Source organism: Tiliqua scincoides, chromosome 1, assembly GCF_035046505.1.
Source record: "Tiliqua scincoides isolate rTilSci1 chromosome 1, rTilSci1.hap2, whole genome shotgun sequence".
Taxonomy (NCBI): Eukaryota; Metazoa; Chordata; class Lepidosauria; order Squamata; family Scincidae; genus Tiliqua; species Tiliqua scincoides.
Window position 1 is genome coordinate 37,790,878 of NC_089821.1, and position 19,302 is coordinate 37,810,179.

Here is a 19,302-nt window from a genome sequence, read left to right on the forward strand (position 1 = left end):
CAGCTTGGCTCACGCATGGTCTGTGATGCTCCAGGGCATGATGATGCCCATCTTGGAAACTTCTGGTCTAGAATGATATGTTATCAAAGGGTAAAACCGTCAGCACAGGGTGTGATCAGAAATAAGTATTTTGCACTGTGTGCGTACAAGAAAAGAAGGAAGTTTTGCAGTTTGAATTTTGAGTGATTTGAGTTGGCTGAAGTGCCCTGGAATGTAGGCTCTCTGAAAATCTGCTGCTTCTGTTCAATAGCTTCTACTTGTGTCACTATCAATAAAGTAAATACCTCAAAGGCACTTAAAGTCTCTCATCGTCAAAGGAAATTAAGCTCTATAGTGCTGTCCCTGAAAATTCTCAGTGGCAAATACAAAATAATATTTATAGTTAAGATATTCGTTTCCACCTAGAGATGGGCTTTGTGTGTCAAGGGTATTGAAAACAACATTATGCAACCCTTCATGAAATCACAATCTTTTCTTAAAGACATTTGCATGCATGGCACATACACACACAGGTGTCTTTGATAAAGAGTCTAGCAATCGAAAGGACTGATCAGTAAGCACATCAGCACACTTGAATATAAGCACAGTTTTAAATTAGTGGCCTTCAACCTTTTTAGTGATGTGACTCAAACAAACAAACAAAGGTATGAGACCGGGAACCCATGCCAATCTTGCCCCCCTCCTAAGACTTGATCTGCCCCATAGCCACCCACCCCCTGCCCCACTTGACTCATTTCCCCTACCTCTTGCATATTCACAACAACCCTGTGAGGTAGCAGCCTAAGCAGGGCTGGTCTTAGGAGCTGCAGGGCAAGGCAGCAAGAAGAGGCTGTGCAGGATTATATCAAGAACTCAGTTTTGATACGTTAGTGCTATTATTGGATTGAATTCAAGCCCTCCCTTGCACAGGCTTTGAAAGTTTGCTGAGACCCTCCAAAATGAGGCTTTGCGACCCTGTTGGGGTCCCGACCCAGAGGTTGAAGAACACTGTGGGTTCTTAAATGATACCATAGCCATACCTTTCTCTTCTCTTTCAGGGTGTTTGGTGCAGCCATACTCCTGACCTCCACTCTCAATATGCTAATACCATCAGCTGCTCGAGTGCATTATGGATGCGTTATCTTTGTTAGGATCTTACAAGGTCTTGTTGAGGTATGGAGAAAAGAAATGCAAGGTTTTCAGAATGCATGCCTCTCCATCATCAGGTTGAATAAGGTGGAGGCTTGTTCCTGTATGTATCTTTTGTATCCTTTTGACATTACTAGTTTCTCTGTTCTACCATTCATTTTGGTGCTGACCTGTAATGGCATCCTAGAGGAGTGGCAAATTGGGGGGAAAAATGTTTTGGTGGGAATGCTTTCTGAAGCATGGAAGTGTTGGTCAGGAGATGGCATAATGCAAGAGGGAGCGAGACAGGAATGTTGGCTTCTCTTTCCTAGAAAAGTACAGGATTAGTGTAGTAGCTTCTTTTTATGGAGAAACATCTTTCACAAAATAATAAGCAGCTTCTGAAGTACCTTCCCAGGGCAAACCATACAGTTCGGAGGCTAACAGACCATGTTTGCACCGCAATAAAAAATAATAATAATTTGTATTCTCCCACCTGTACATAACTGTTTGAGAAAGGAAAAGACCATGACCCCCTAAGGTGACCATTGGGGATTTTGGGTTAGGGATAAAATTGCTCCTCTCCCCCATGGTCACTCAGCCTCCATTCACACCATTGGATGGACAATCACTGGAAGAAGGTATCTGCCTCTCCTCGTATTGGCAGAGGAACACTTTAGCCAACATCATTTGAAAAACCTATTCCCAGGCAGGGCTCCCACCTGTGCGCTACGCTGTGCTACTGGGAATATTTCTTAGTGATGGAGGAGTGCATGTGCCATTGGATTCAGGTGCACTGGTGAATGTTGACAGGCATTGCAATGCAACCTGAAAAGTGGAAAAATAATCTAAGGCCGCCAACTGAGGCCTTGCGCTGCCCAAGCACAAGAGAAATTAGTTTGAAGTATTCATAAGTCATCTGGAATTGTCACAGTATTAATGAATGAATGTTACCAAATTATACACAGGTAATGTAACATGCATATATCAATAGATCATGCCTGATGGCACTGTCTGTAAAGCACTCATTAAATCCCACTAGGCACATCTCATAATAATTTGTCACTTTAGTATAACATCCACAAAGTATGTCACACAAAAGATTCCTTCTCTGGATTTGAAATTGCTGAAATGCATAACTCTGCTTACTATATGTAAGTAATGATTTTTCTTGTTGACAAACATGAGGGCTGAGTTGAAACTACTTTTATACAGGTTGTGCCTTGTTATCCATTGGGGTTCTGTTCCAGAACCCTGGTGGATTAAAAAAAAAAAATCAGTGGATACCAAAACTGGAAAAATATCTTTAAAGACCCTCTTCCAGGTTTCTTGCTCCTCCATCGTTGCCCCAGAATGCATAGGTAGAACCACTATACCATGTTCAGCTACTAGATGGGGTGAATAATGGAATCTATAGTGGAATGAAATTATGTTATTTAACAGTGCAAAGGTAGGAAATTGAATTTTTTCCTTGTTACATTTAAGATGGACCTCGGTATCAGTGGTGAGTCAAATCAGTGGATCCCAAATCAGGATACTGAGATCCCACCTGTACTGGTTTACTGAGAGCAGTCATGTTGGAATGACATCATTTAGAACCCAATCCCCTCTCCCACCATGCTATAGCATGAGCCAATGGAGGATGTGCTGCATGCTATGAGACCAGAAGGCCAACAAGGGGTAAGTAAAAATGCATTTTTTTACTTACCCCTCGATAGCCTTTCTGGTGGTCTATGGGTCTTCAGCTACGTAGCTGGTGTAAGTCCAAGGAGAAAAGAGGGGCAGAGTGGGCTGGGAAATTGGAGATAGGCTCCTTGTGCAGGTTGTTGCTGCCAGGATCCACCCCTCCCCTAATCCACCCCCTGTCCACTGCCTCCCTGCCCCGAATCTCCCCGAACCTCCCCTCACTCACAACACATCTCATCTGCTGCGTCACCTGGGTCGGCATGGACCAGGATCCATGGTGGCAGGTGTGCAGAACCAGGTCCGTCAGCAGAACAGATATGTTGCCAGGCAGTGAAACACCAATTGCAAGCAGAGCTACTGCATTTTTTCAGCCGCAGAAGGTAACTTCCACTTTTGTAATCGGAGCATAGGATTGGACCACTCTTCCAACAGCAGCTTCTCCAGCCACTGCAGGAACTCCTTGGTTCCCAGCAGCTCCTGGGCATGCCAGCCACACACCAGTCTCCAGCAGTCTGTCTCTGCAGGCATTTGGTGGGCCACTGTGAGATACAGAAAGCTGGATTAGATGGGCCTATGGCATGATCCAATAGGGCTGTTCTTATGTTCCCTTAGTCTCCGTTCATTCAGTCCATCAGTCAGTCCATTTAGGGCCCAGTCCTATCCAATTTTCCAGTGCCGGTGCAGCTGTGGCAATGGAACGTGGGCTGTATTCTGTGGTGGGGAGGCAGTCACAGAGGCCTCCTCAAGGTAAGGAAATGTTTGTTCCCTCGAAGCTGCATCGTAGCTGCACCAGTGCTGGAAATTTGGATAGGATTGGGCCCCTAGCCAGTCTATCCTCTTTCCTCCAAGCTCCATCCTTCCACTCTCTCTGTCTCTCCAACTTCCTTCCATTCTCTCCAAGCTCCTTCCTTCTACATGCACCAACTCTCACTGCTCCTGGTGCTGCTTTTATCCTTGAAGACCTTGTTGCCTCTAGTGAGAGCGGCTGTGCAGAACACCCACTGCTAAAAGCCAAGTTTTTACTCCCATGCTTTCCAGACCTCTCAGAGCAAGGGGCCACTGTTGACACCACATAACGTCCTATCTCCTTGAGGGATCCTGTGCATTTCCATTACAATCTCTAGAAATTGTTTAGGAAAAAGTTTCCACCCCACCAGTATTGCTGTTTGTGACCCAGATATTGATACTAAGCAATGTTCAGCTCAGCCCTAATAAATGTAGAATGTTCGCTGAAAAATGAGTAATGCATTTCAACCCATTCCTTTTGTCACAAATTTGCCAACTCTTCTCTCCCCCAGGATAATGGGTGACATATTTTATTCCCGGTAATGACCCAAATTCTATGCATCAGCTTCGTGTCACAAAATTGGTTATTCCTGGTATCATTTTATATTAGTTGTAAACAAGTGTAAACCAAGTAATCTACTCCACAGGGTGTGACTTACCCAGCCTGCCATGGAATATGGAGCAAATGGGCACCTCCTTTAGAGAGAAGTAGACTAGCAACTACTTCTTTCTGTGGTAAGTAACATCTCAATCTCCCACTTTTCCTCCTTCCTTTTGATTGGACTGAATTCACTCTAAAGTAAGCTGGTCTTTTTTCGCCTCTCATTTCATCAACCACATTCACACCCACTGACTGCGGCGCACTTTGCTTCTGCGGAAGAGTTTAGAATAGCAATCTCGCACTTCTGAATCTGTGAATTAAAGTTGTGAACTTGAGAACTTATCCTTGATTATTGGAGACCTGAACCACACAAGCACATTTGGAATTGTCAGTCTCAATTAAACACTGAGAGCCCAAACCTACATCTTCTACACCAATGCAGCCGTGCCAGAAAGCCACATGTTGTATTCAGCTGGTGGGAGGATGGGGTGGGGAGGACCTGGGAGGCTTCAGAGAGGAAAAGAAAATTATTTCCCCTTATCCCTCCATAAGCTTCCCTCTGCAATGCATCTCCTTGGACCTCCGCCAGTTCTGGGCTGATGCAAGCCTAAGGGGTGGGGAGGCTTGGAAAAGAGGGAATGCGATTTGACATGTGCCATTGCCACCAGACACACCCCCTCCCTACCCAGTTTCGCTACCTCCCTGCCCCCACCATTGCCTTACCTACTCTGGGAGGTGCAGCAGGAACCAGTGGTGGCCCTGTAGCACTGCTTCCTGATGCAGCAATGTGCACAAAATGGTTGCCACATGAGCACTCTGCAGGCTGTTGGTGGCCATTTTGTAATAACAGCAGTGCCTTCCGCTGTTGCAGTGTGCCCCTGGATAGGATTGGTCTGTGAGCTGGTGTAACAAAAAAAGTAAGCATTCCCCCCTGCCCCCAGTTTACAACTGGGCACATGGTATTTTCAAATTTAGGATCTGGCCATTTCACCACATGCCATCCAGGCTAGAAAGTCAAACAAATTCAAATGGACCTCTAAATATTTGTGTATATTCATTAGTTTCTTTGAGTTTCTTCTTGAACTGAACGATTAAGACATGTGACTCAAAAATATGGTAAAATCAATCAGTTAAAGGCATCCAAATATTCTATTTCATGTTGTCATTTGGTTCAGAAAACATCAAGGAAAACATTTCTTCCAAAGACTGAAAAACCAATAGCATTTCTGTACTTTGAACTGATAAACACTGCACATTGACTTCTTGTCAATATTCTGTTTGGCTCTGTTCCTACCCAAGTAAATATTTCCCTTTTATTAACCCCTCTCTCCTTTTCCAGGTTCTTATGCAGGAGCAGTTATCGCAATGCCATTGGCTGGGATTTTAGTGCAATACACTGGATGGTCTTCTGTGTTCTATGTGTATGGTATGACATTCTCTATTCACCTTGCATCATGGTTTGGTAGTTATTACCTGAACCAATGATTAAGAGAGGTGTTTGTGCAGTGGTTCCCAAACTTTTTAGCACTGGGACCCACTCTTTAAAATAGCACTCTTAGCAGGACTCACCTAGCTTCATGAATCAAAAATGTTTCATTTTATCAGCTGCTCAAGCTTCCATTTTATCCTTTATAACTAGGGTGTGGGGGACTGCCTTCTGGAGGATTTGCTGAGCTCCACATTCATCAGATCAGGACATGCATGGTGGCCTAATGTTCCCCTTTGCCTGGCCTTTGATATGAGCTGAGGCACAGTCACCTACTCATGAGTAAACACTCATGTGTGCTTCAGTTTTACTTTCCATAGGACTCAGTGCATTTTCCTTGACAGTTTCACAACCAACCAAAAATTGGGTCGCGACCCACTGGCGGGTCCAGACCCACAGTTGGGGAGCCACTGTGTTAGTAAATAACATTGCTATTATGTCTATCTATATTGGTATTTATAATCAAACTAACGACATTAAGATGAAAAATTAAAAATGCAGCCAAACAGCCAGTGTGTTTTTGCAGTGTGAATTGAGGTCTCAGATGGGGAAACCTGAATTCAAGTCAACCACAAAGTACTGTTGTGTGGGAGAGGCCCAACTTGCATACCTCAGTCTCCTCTAGGTCCCTTAGAGGAGAGGGGTTTGAATCACCCTCCTTCTATCCATAAGGCAGCTTCACAGAGCTTCTACGTCTTAGGCACCCCCAGGAATTCTCTATTAGACTGCCCTTCCTGCCCTTCCTGTTTTCTAGTTGCCCCAGTGAGGGGCAAAAACAGGAAATCTTGCTCCTCACAATGAAACCAAAATAAATTCTCATGACAAAGCTGGGATCACCTGGAGGAAGGTGTCAGGTAGGCTAGAGAGTGTCTACCATAGGCTAGACCAGGGGTTCCCAAACTGTGAGCCATGGCTCCCTGGGCAGCTGTGGAGACCAGTCAGGGGAGCTGCAGAATCCTTGCAAAATCTCGCTGCCCTATACAATGTACAGGTTTGTAGCCCTAATGGGGAGCAGCGGCCAATGGCCCATTAGATCAAGGGTGCCACCAGTTGAAAACACTTTGGAACCACTGGGCTAGACCGATCTGAAAAATTTTGTAGAAAAATTGCAAACAGTAGAAAATAAGCCAGTTCTCCCACTGAAATCCATGGGGAACTAAAACTGATGAGAATGATGAAAGTGAATGATATAACAGCCAAGCTGAATATGATTTTAACACATAACTATCTAAGCAAATGAATACCTAGAATGGATGAAATAACTAAAAAAAAAAAAAACAAACATCTTGCCCACTGCTACTACACACCTGCACATTTATTTCTATGGCAATGTGATCTTTATCTTGAGCATACTGAGAAGTCTCAGTATTTAAATATGATGACTAGATAATAATCCTGACTCCTGAAGGATTCTGGGCTGCTTACTCTGAATAAAGAGACAGGGAACAGAAGACTTTGAGGGTCCCAGAACATGGCACAGACTATGACAAGACTGTCATATCCTTTAGTCTTGTACTGCATGCAGACATATTGCAAGTAGGAGGGAGAACGTTTGGAGGAGATTTGGAGGCAGAATAGCATAGAAATGGGTTTTAAGCCAAAGAAAAGTAGGTCAAATGAAGAGGTACAGTATTCTAATTTCCAGAACAGCAGAATTGTACAGGCTGCCAAATTAGGCCTAAATGAGGACTGTGACTCAGTCGCATAGCGCTTACCTCAGTGTAAAGCACTGAACTGAAGTCAGCGAACTAGATCCTTAGCTAGAATAAATGCGCAAAGCTTTATTAAAATGAATTTAATTAGACTGGGAAGCACAGAAAGGTCTTGGCGAGATTTGGCTGGGGGCATGAAATTGCTCCTTAGGAATGTATAATTGGTGCCAACCACAAAGAATGAAGCATGAGAAATGCACACTGAAAGGGCATTGGATGAATCTGAAGCAATGAGGCCTATTCTAGGACATCTATAAAGGAAAAAGTCCTCAGTGGAAAACTAATCCTAGATGCAGGGCACTGTATCACAGTGGAGATAGGAGATGGAGGGCCACATCTATTCCTTCCTTTCTGCTTCCCTCCACCGCCTGGCTATACATACACAACCTTCCACCGCAACGAAAAGGCAGTGTGAAGACATAGGTGGGAAGGAGGAATATGAAGTGGGAGTGCACCCAGAGTCCTTTGTGCCAACACAGAGACCTGCCCTGGGTTTGGGTTGGAACAGTCCTGTGTTTTGCTTTCAGCCGTGGTTGGAGCTGCTTCTTTACATAAAGTCAGCAAGTGTACCCTGGAGTCCTCTAAAATAGCAAAGGAGCAGTGGCATTGACAAATTGATAAGATTTGCCTTGTTGTTATGAACTCTGGTATGGATGATGTCCTTGGTGATGTGTTCAAGATGACTAGATTTCAGATACAGTCAATGAAAAGTGGCTGATTCTCAGCAGTTTAAAATGTTTGCTTAGGGAACTGAAGGTCTTTTGTTCCTGAATTTTGGTGGCCTGTCAATAAAGTACCTTGAATGGAAATTATTTCAAAAATTCAAGTATTTCATTTTGATACTTTCATTTTGATACATTGAAATACTTTTACTGGTTTGGAAAAAGAATGACCTAATCCTAGGAGCATGCTGTGCCCCCAGAACTCAATTTCTGGAGATGCAGTGCACTTTCTTGTGGTTGCAAAAGGAAATGAATCACTCAGTGTAGCCAGGTCTTCATGCACCAGTGGCCTGCAAAGGAGCCTCGGGGTGCAGTCCTAACCCACTTTCCAGCACTGAAGTAAGGGCAATGCAGCTCCAAGGTAAGGCAACAAACATTCCCTTAGCTTGAGGAGGCCTCCGTGACTGCCACCCAATTGCAGGATGCAGCACATGCCCCATTGGCACAGCTATGTCAGTGCAGGAAACTTGGTTAGTATTTGGGCCGCCGTGTCAGTAGGTCAGCACAGGGGCAGGTGGGCATGGGCAGAACAGGGTGGGAGGTGGAGGTACAGGGCAGAGACAGGGACAGTGAGGGGAGGGTGTGTGTTGAGACTGGGAAGGGGTGGTATTGGATATCCTATCCCCTTTCCTGGCATCAATCTGCCTTCCTGGGTCCACTTGGCCAACTTACACTTGCTAAATAGTTTGCACAGGTTTTCTTTTCTTTATGTACATTATGAGCATTTTCTTTATAATAATAGAAAAAAACTAAGACAATCACTCTGCACTAATTAACACTATTCATTTTGTATGCCACCTGCGGATAACATAGACATTGTACTCTCCAACATGCTGCCTGGGAGTTGTCACTGAGAAATTATGTTTAGTGCACCTGTTTTTTTTACCTTGCCATGAAGAGAGATGTGGAACCTTTAAATTAGCACGAAAAGGTGTGACATTGTCAGACAGAGTGCCACTGCTCTGGTATAATGAAGAGAATATTCTTAGTACAGTGAAGCTTTCAAAGGTTACAACAAGAGGAAACTTCATTTAGGGCAAAGTTAGACGTGCACCTGAATGCATGCAAATTCAACATGCTTCCCAATGGAAACTTGTTTTTAAAAGTATCAGCTGATGGCAGGGGCAGCCCAACCATGAGGCCAACTGTTGAAATGGAGTAGCACCCTAAGGGGGAGGCGAATGGATGAGCTAGACCAGGGGTGCCCGAACCCCGGCCCTGGGGCCACTTGCAGCCCTCAAGGCCTCTCAGTGCTGCCCTCAGGGAGCCCCTAGTCTCCAATGAGCCTCTGGCCCTCCAGAGATTTGTTGGAGCCCACACTGGCCTGACGCAACTGTTCTCAGCATGAGGGCAACTGTTTGACCTCTTGTGTGAGCTGTGGGATGAGGGCTCCCTCCACTGCTTACTGTTTCATGTCTGTGATGCAGTAGCGGCAGCAAAGGAAAGACCAACCTTGCTTTGTGCAAGGCCTTTTATAGACCTTGAACTATTGCAAGACCTTCATTCATTCATATAAGTTCATCTTTAATATATTCATTTATGTAAACTTATGCAAATTTAATCAAATTTTAAATGTAAATTAATTCTTCCCCCCCCCAGCCCCCGACCCAGTGTCAGAGAGACGATGTGGCCCTCCTGCCAAAAACTTTGGACACCCCTGAGCTAGACCCAGACTGTCTGTGTGGTGCCCTATTCAGCCCACCGCTCCATTGGATGCTCCGATCTTCAAACTTGTTAGAAGCTGATCCTTGTTAGAAGCTTGTTAGAAGCTGATCCTTTAGATATAGTGCATACAGAAAGAAACTTAAAATATCAAATGAAATACAACTGTATTTTTGCTTTGTATGTTATAGTTTGTGTATAAATCTTTCCTTTATGTGTTCAACAGGAAGTTTTGGCATTGTCTGGTACATGTTTTGGCTTTTGGTGTCATATGAGAGCCCTGCAAAGCACCCTACAATTACAGATGAAGAACGCAGATACATAGAAGAGAGTATTGGAGAGAGTGCCAATCTTTTAGGAGCAATGGAAGTAAGGACTCTGCTGCCATGTACTTCTCTCTTCTGATATCTAAAGACAATCTTAATATAAGATGGCAATGGCTGTATTAAAAATGAACACTGATACACCATACACAGATACAGGCATAGGGCTTTGCAATCTCCTTGTCTATCTTTCCCTTTGGTGAAGATATTTAAACAACCAGGTGTTTATAAATCTCAGAATGCAATCCCTCTAGCCACTGACAATCTTGAACCAAAGGGTCCCTTTGCCAGCTCAGAGTGTGAGAACATTTATGGCAAATGTGCCATTAACAGGGTGACCAGATGTCATAACCGTAAAAGAAGACAAGACACCCCAAAATGTAGGACATCCAAGAAAAATGTAGGGCATTTTAAAATAAAAGCTAAAAACACTTGTATACTGATTTCATGTGGCTAATTTAAACACTATTTTACTTATTATTAAATTTAAAACTATATTACATATAATTTATTACATATAATTTATTAATTACAAGAAGGCAATGTGCTGCCTGCAGGTGCTTGCTCACAGAGAAAAGGAGGATAGTAAGTTCTTTTCTAGGACACAAGGCTAAAAAACAGGATGTCTGGTCACCCTGGCCATAAAGCATGTCTACTGGCAGTGCTGGCTCAAAGGTCTGTGTTAGTCTGCCAGCACTGCATCCAGCACTCTGCTGGCCGGAGCTGGTAGGGTTGTGATAACCGGAATAGGGGGGTGAGGAGGGTGGCAAGGGGGACATTTCAGGGTGGAAGGAGGGTGAAAAAGTGGTGGATCAGGCCTGGGAGGGGGCAGGAATGGTGGAGGCCTCCTCCACCATATCCTAACCCTGTTCCTGGCTCCCTTGGTGTTACACAGGACTTCCCACATTTGCACCAGCTATATAGCTGGCATGGATCCAAAAAGTCCCAAAGGGCAGGCTGGGGCATTACTTGGGGTAAGGGGAAATATATCCCCTTACCCTGAAGGGACCTCCAGCTGCCTCTAACGTATGCTGGATAAAGCACAGGCCATGCAACTTGGCTGTGCCAGTGCAGGTTAGGATGCCAAAAGAAACCAGTGCAGGTTAGGATGCCAAAAGAAAGCTCAATGTCATAAGGACAAAGGATAAAAACATGAAGTCCTATAAAAGCAGTTGAACATAATTTTATGAGTATAGTGGTGCCTCAGCATCTGCAGGGGGTTCCCGCGGATGCCAAAACCCATGCATAATCAAATCCATGGGTCTCAGCATGTTCAACCCCCCCGGAGCCAATAAGGCTGTGCTTTATAAGGTCTTCTAAGGCCCAGAGAGGGTTCCCCAGGCCTCAGAAGGCCACATTAAGGCCTAGAACATCACTTCTGATCCCCCCCCCCAAAAAAAAAACAACAACCCAGAAGTAAACTTTTCAGGCTTCTCAAACTCCTCAGAACACCCTCCTGAGGTAACTGGAGTGCAGCTCCAGTTGCCTCTGGAGGGTCCATTTTGGCTTGACCCGGTGAGTTTGGGACCCACAGGCAGTGAATTATGCGAGTCTCGCATCCAGAGATACAGGGGGCTGGCTGTACCACTTTTAAAGATGAACAGGATAAAAAAAAATTATCTGGTCTTCCAAATATGTATGCATTTTCTGCTTGTTTTAATGTGTGCAAGCAGAATATCCCAAGTATGCAAGATTAGTCATGATTAGAACAGGTTAGAACTGTTTGTAGACTACAAAGATGGACATAATCTAAAGTGCATGCATACCAATTAAAAACTGTTTTCTTCATTTCAGAAATTCAAGACTCCATGGAGAAAATTTTTTACCTCTATGCCCGTCTATGCAATAATTGTTGCAAACTTCTGTCGAAGTTGGACTTTTTACCTGCTGCTTATTAGTCAGCCTGCATATTTTGAAGAGGTGTTTGGATTTGAAATAAGCAAGGTATTTAACATTATTTAAAGCAATGACTCTTGCCTGGCTTTATAGTTTTATTCTGTGGTAGTGATGGTGGAAAACAAATACACACATTCTTCCCATATTAATTCCTCTGCTGTACATAACAAAGGAACAGAGTTTCTTTATGCTTCTGGTTATTGGAGAGGTGTCAAATGCAGTAGGTTGAAGGGCCACAGTCCCTTCCCACCAGATTTCCAGGGGCTGCATCATCAAAAAGTAATGGATTGGGTGAGAATCAATAGTAGGACTAGTGGCTAAAAATACCCCTTAGCCCTAACCTTTATGTATTGCTATTCCATGCTTTGCTTGGAAAAATCCATTCACCAGCACTGCTGTTGTTCCCAAAGAGGCAGCTCGTATAGGAACTTAGTGCAAAAATATATCACTTTCAGGTGCCAGTGTGCCACCCATATATTGAAGGTGGGAGTGTATGGAACTCTCTAGGGAACACACTCACACACAAACCAGATGAAACTTGTAGTATGTGTTCCAAAATGGCCTCAGAAAGTGAAAGGAGAAATCCACCAGGAGGCTGTAAAGTGTGGTCTGTGGAAAAAATGTCCCCCAGTGGCTCTGCAATAACCCCAATGTAGATTTTCAAATACAGCACAGGATTCTCAATGCTATTTTGTGCCCTAAATACCAAAATGCTCTGAAATATTATACCACCTCAGCCTGACAGAGCAAAATGTCCCTACCTTTAATCCTGCAAGATAACCAACAAATAACTCAATATTGCTTTCATATGTATAGAAGTTCATTTGATATGCTCCTCATCATGTAACATTCTCAGACATAATTATTTCACATGATTTGACATAGTTTGGCATAACATGGTGGTTACATTTCTCTCAAAAGAAATAAAAATTAAGAATTTTTCGGGCTTCTTTTGAAGCATCTAATTATGCAGCCAACAACAGGGACCCACGTGTTCTGCATGAGAAAGATACACTGAGGGCACAGTTCTATGCATGTCTACTCAGAAGTAAGTCCAATTGTGTTGAATGGGGCTTAGTCTCAGGAAGGTGTGGATAGGATTGCAGCCTTATAATTCCAAGTGAAGATAACATACTACTTCAACATTACTCTTGCTTCTTGAGGAGCTGGGTGTGCAGTTTCTGTTACACATTCTGAAGAATGTTCACACACAAAAAACAGAGATCACCAAATTCGCAAGTGCTTCGTAACTAAAATGTGGTCCCCGTTCAGACTGCAGTTTACTGTTCTGTCGCATTGCCGCATGTCTGTCTTCTCATTCAGGGGACAGGGATGCTCTGGGCAGTTTCATCTGTTGCCCAGCATCCAGGAGGTTGCGTGACAGGACATCTGGGCAGACATGACAGCTTAGACTGTCCCTGCCCCAAACAAGGAGACAGACATGTGGTGCTCTGATGGAACGGTAAGTTCCACTCACCAGGTGATGGTTTAGTACAAACTCTGGATCTGGTCCCCGGTCTGGGATTTGGAAGGCCCTGGTCTAAAATACAGTGGATTCTAATGTTGTTGTATTGATTTGGAATCTCCAGGAATTTCTATCAGCCTCCAGGAAACTACTGAGAGCACTTCTGGAGATTTTAGTATGGCTGCCTTCTGTCATGTGGGGGGACGGGGGACGATGACTCAAAAAATCACTTCAATCAGAGTTAGCAACCCTAGTTTTCATACATTTCAATCTAGAAGAATTTTGAACTGGGAGTGACTTTCCATTCACACCTTCCTCCTGGTATGGCTGGAATGCTCCTCTTCTTCTATGCCACATTTCCAAGCACAGGAAGAACAATTGCATGGAAGACAGGGATACCATTGCGAAGCATCAAATCTGCTTTCCAAGAAAGGTCCAGCATTCCAACAATTCTATCATCAGAACGCCCTGCATTCCCTTCAAGTCAACAAATTTGTATTGTTGATGTATAATCTTTCTCGAGGCAAATGTCTGTAAATGCAGACACATTTTATTTACAAAGAACAGAACCACATTCCTCCAAAATTAGACACATTGTTTCAGCACTCAGCAACAGTTGCTTTGCAATCTAACATCTGGAGGACAGATGAGTTCAACACACACGCACCCTATCTAGACTTGAAACGGGTGTATTCTTTTCCAGCATTTTCAGAGAATTCTTGGAAAAACTTGGGACTTTTCTCAAGAGTTTCCTAGAAGTTCCAAAAGACCCACATTAGTGCTTCCCCACCAGCTTTCCACTATTCCCAACTTTTCTGGTTTTGTTCCACCAAAATGCATCATGCAAAAGAGGGTAGAAGCTGCATGGAAGTCCCCATCTATATTCTTTGCTAAGACCAGAAGTCTCTTAGCCTGCTTGCAAGCTCTTTCTACTCTATCCCTTTCTTCCAAACTTACTTGCAATAGAAGGAAAAGGGGAAGGTTGTTGTTTGGGACTTTATTGGGGCCTACTTTTACCCAAAGAAGTCACCATTGCAAAAATTCCTAGGAATTGTATTTTTCCAGGTTCTAACACAGGCTCCTATAGCCCTGGCAAACTACATTTCCCAGGCATCTTTGGCTTTAGGACTTAATGAAGGTCTGACAAACAGTGCAGTCCTATGCATGTTTACTCAGAAATAAGTCCAACAGTGTTCAATGGGACTTACTCACAGGTTAGTGTGTACAGGATTGCAGCCCAGGACAAAATCAAGATGTGACATGGGAATGTGCTGATTCACAGCTCAGTCTTTTGGGCACAGTGCTTTTCCAGCTCTCCAAATTTTCCTAGTTAGATATAATGGGGCCCTTTTAGAAGTTACCATAAACCTGCAGAGAACCAATAAGTTGTTTTTCTGCTGATGTTTCTAACAAGCGTTGAGTCAATATATTTGATTAGAACTCTGTTTCTTGTTCTAAACTTAGGTGGGCATTTTATCTGCTGTGCCACATTTAGTGATGACTATAATTGTGCCTATTGGGGGTCAAATTGCAGACTTTCTGAGAAGCAAGCAAATTCTTTCAACAACTACTGTCAGGAAGATAATGAACTGTGGAGGTAAGCCATTATGTTTTATTAAAAGGCTTTGAGCATGCTTTGGGCACCAAAGAATGTAAAACACAGAGACCTGCAACACAGTCACAGAGTACTGTGGCCATATAAAAGGTAATCACTTCTGCTGAGACTCTGATAAGGATGTTGCTACCTAGATATGTTTGGGCTGGTTTACAGATTGATCAAGCCATAGACCCTGTCTGGATCGACACGGATCCTGTTTGGAGCCTTACACCAGCCAAAGAGGAGTGACAACTGAACGAGCTTGGCACCTAGGTTGTCCATGATGAGATGTTAAGATCTGCCTCCATGGCGTCATGTGTCCTTGATTGAAATTTAGAAATAGCATGCCCAATGCCATCACTGCTCATTGTCTTCTTGGAGACCCTTCCAGCTTGTTTCCTGGTTATGGAGTAGTGATATAGCCAAAAACACTGCTATATGTGGTGGTATATAAATATTTGACCAAACAAGCAGACAAACAAATCTATAGTTCCAATCTCTCCAAATATAGGAGATCATGTGGGAGGAGTCCATGATGAATTTTCTGTCTGTTCTGTCACCACTCTGTCTCTTAGAGATAGCATTGGTAGAGGAAGGAACTCCACTACTGGCTCATTGTATGTGACCTTATGCTTTTTACAATATTGAAGTGGTGCATAACACAGAGGCACTGGTGTATCTGATGCTACCAGTGGCATTGCTGGTGCATTTTACACCTGGGGCCCCCCCGGCCCCCCCCACACACACTCATGATGATGAGCAGTGGGTGCTGCTGGCAGTGATGGACCCAAAATCAATGACGCCTGGTGCACAGGCTCGAAGCACGGCACCCAGGAGCAGGTTGGGGGTGACATGATGACATTGTCGCATCATCGGGTCAATGCCAGTTGCTTCCAGAGTGCTACAATTTGCAGCCAGTCGGAGGCAAGGGCAGGTGGGAGGGCCTTTCCACCACCAAACACATAATGGAGCTCTGCTCACTGGCACCGAAGTAAGGATGGGAGACTTGGGCGCACACCTGTTACCCCCCCAAGCGCCATACCTGGAATGGCCCACCCCAGTTGTCCACTAGATGCTACTAAGGTAACAGCAGAGGCATATGCTGGTGGCATTTAGATCTTTGCCAAATGTTCTACACAGAATCTTAAAATGTACCCTCTGAAAGTTTTACATTGCACCATTGCCTTTGTTTATGAGGCAGACAATGTGGTTCAAAAGCTGTCAGTCTTGTAATGTTAATAGATGAATGAGTAGACTCAGTACTGTTTTAATTTCCCAAGGCTTTGGAATGGAAGCAACTCTTCTTTTGGTGGTTGGATATTCTCATAGTAGAGGTGTGGCCATTTCCTTCTTAGTGCTTGCTGTGGGTTTCAGTGGATTTGCTATATCTGGTAAGTACCAACACAGTCTTTTCCATCACATAACAAAAAAAATAAGCTTTGGAGTAACCATACCACTGCAGAGTTTCCTGTGAATTCCCTGATGAATTTCTTGCAAGAATGTAAATAATCAGTAAAAGCAGCTGAAATATCATCAGTGTTGTGCCTTCTGATCTGTTTACAAGCATGTCTTTTGTGTTACAGGATTCAATGTTAATCATTTAGATATTGCTCCAAGATACGCCAGTATCTTAATGGGAATTTCAAATGGAGTTGGGACATTGTCTGGGATGGTGTGTCCTATAATTGTTGGAGCGATGACAAAGAACAAGGTACATTTCAGTGCAATATTATTTCTAAAATAGTTCTTATTCAGTGCAACCCTGGCCATGTCTACTTAAAAGTAAGCCCCACTGAGCTAAATGGGGTTTACTCTCATGTATATCTGCATAGCACTGCAGCCATTGACTTAGAACTGAATGAACAACCACCTGTCCAAACTACATTGTCATTGCGTTTCACCAGTAAACTCACATGTTATATTGTCATCAGGCCAAAAGTCAATTCAAAGTGACTTCACTATCTCAAAATGGTAATGTGACTCTATCATGGGAAAAGTGATGGGAGATAAGTGTATGATGAACTATTGCTTGCCAAAAGATAGCTGAATGCAAAAGGTCATCCAAAGTTTGAACTATCTAGAAATGTATGTTATAAAACAGAGTGAGTCTAGTGTTACTCACTCTATAGGCTTTATTTCCTAACTCCATGTTATCTCTTTTTCATGTGGTCTTTTCTGGATTATGAATACTTTCTTCAGAAAGTTCAAGTAATAGAAATACAATTGACAGGTACTCTAAAAGTGCAATTCTATGCATGTCTACTTGGAAGTAAGTCCCACTGATTTCAGTGACACCTACTCCCAGGGAAGTGTGCATAGGACTGCCACTTAAGACCTTATCTGTGCTGAAGGAGGACAATTGTGCACACATTTTTGTTAACTAAACAATGTCAGTGTTCATAGTAATTTAAGCCATTTCTGCCCCAAAATTTAAGCCATTTAGTCCCTGTTGTGTTGCATATATGTAACAGGAACCAAATGTGCACATCTGTGGGCAGGGCAAAAATGGGTTAAATACTATTTTCTTAAACATCTTTACAGGAACAATATTGTGGCAAAAGAAAAAGTCTAGAGATTTACTGCCCTAACCACATGAGACTGTAGCTTGTAGGGTGAATTCATAGAGTCCCAGCGCTGATACAGGAACAAAGCTGTCTTGCCCATGTAAGGCAAACATTCTCCTAGTGCACTGAGCACCTTCTACTGATTTTCACTCAAGCACTCTGGTGCTTCTGTTGCAGGAAGGGCGTGGTGGCACTGATATCCCCTCTAGCCCGGTTATGCAGAATATTATGGAGCCCAAGAACGTTTCACCTAGACTTCCGTTTGACAGCTGTAAGAGAAGCTAAGTGAGGGACCTTCATGCTGTTAAACCACAAGTTATCAGGGTTAAAGACAGCTTTAACCCTGTGGTAGGCCAAATGGTTGATATACAGACAATTTCAGATTTGACTTCTTGTTAAAATTATCTCAGGCAGTTAGGCGTGGAAAAGGTCTCTGCCTAAGATTCTGGAAAGTTCAGAATAAGTGGTAAAGCCTGAATTGGCAGGAGGTTGGACTGAATGATCTTGCAGGTCCCTTCCAACTCCATGAATCTGTGATTCTATTATTCTAGTTGGACCAGTGGTCACGATAAGGCAGGTTCATGAGTTTCAGGCATAGCAGGAGACAATATGTCAGTTTCAAATGTCATGTACTGAAAATTGCTTTGAGTGCTGCAGCGACTTAATCCAATCCCTAGGATCTGAGTTAATCAGTCATAATTCCTATAAAGATCTTTGCAGTTTAAGAGAGCCTCCCATTCTGTGCTGCTGTTCTGATACCATCTTCTTCATCACAGACACGCGAAGAGTGGCAGTATGTCTTCCTCATTGCTGCTTTAGTACACTATGGGGGAGTCATATTCTATGGCATATTTGCTTCAGGAGAGAAACAACCGTGGGCAGACCCAGAGCAGACAAGCGAAGAGAAATGTGGCTTCATTCATGAAGATGAACTTGATGAAGAAACAGGGGACATTACTCAAAATTATGTAAATTATGGTACCACTAAATCTTATGGTGCTGTGACCCAGGTCAACGGTGGCTGGCCAAATGGATGGGAGAAGAAAGAAGAATTTGTACAAGAAGAAGTACAAGACTCATATAGCTATAAGGAAGGAGAGGATTATTCATAACAGACCTATATTGGATATATTTTGTAGTGTTTGTGATTTATTCATTGTGATTGTTTGCACACACACAGACAGACACAGACACACACACACAATGTGGTATAAACTTGTAAACACATATCAGACAAGAAGGTCTTACTGTAAAAATGAACAAAAAAAATACCATTCAAGTGCAATCTGTGTGAGTTTGTGACATCTTATCGCCTCCATTTGGGTGTTCTCATTCTATAGAGTTTTAAGGGTTTACTGGTCAAAAACTACAACGGAAACTAGGAACTTGCAGTATAAATGAGCTGCAGGCTCATTGCTAAGGATTAAAGCACAACTACCAACCAGGTTGAGACATCAACTATTCTGTTTAGAAAGCCAAAATAACTTGATTGTTTTAAAAAATGCACTTATATATTTGTTACACTATTTAAAAGAGGTCATAAAATTGAGTGTGTGAAGCTAATCCACGTGTTTACTTGGTACAATGTCAGAAGTGCACAGTTGGCCTAAGAAGGGTTTCTTATAGAATAAAGCTTCGGTTTCTAATTATTATAAAGTCCCAATCCAGTTCCCTTCCAAGACAGCTGAATTGGGA

At 43.2% G+C, this 19,302-nt stretch overlaps 1 protein-coding gene across 1 annotated transcript in view; it reads left to right on the top strand.

Annotated features, from left to right (window-relative positions):
• SLC17A6 (solute carrier family 17 member 6) overlaps positions 1-18,719 on the top strand; it is a 54,157-nt gene extending 35,438 nt beyond the window's left edge. Inside the window, exons 4-12 of the mRNA XM_066632284.1 lie at positions 1,038-1,152; positions 4,227-4,314; positions 5,520-5,606; positions 9,989-10,131; positions 11,880-12,029; positions 14,911-15,043; positions 16,324-16,434; positions 16,627-16,754; positions 18,384-18,719. Coding sequence (XP_066488381.1) covers positions 1,038-1,152; positions 4,227-4,314; positions 5,520-5,606; positions 9,989-10,131; positions 11,880-12,029; positions 14,911-15,043; positions 16,324-16,434; positions 16,627-16,754; positions 18,384-18,719 — 1,291 coding nt within the window. The remainder of the gene's footprint in view (positions 1-1,037; positions 1,153-4,226; positions 4,315-5,519; positions 5,607-9,988; positions 10,132-11,879; positions 12,030-14,910; positions 15,044-16,323; positions 16,435-16,626; positions 16,755-18,383) is intronic.
• The last annotated feature ends 583 nt before the right edge of the window (positions 18,720-19,302 follow it).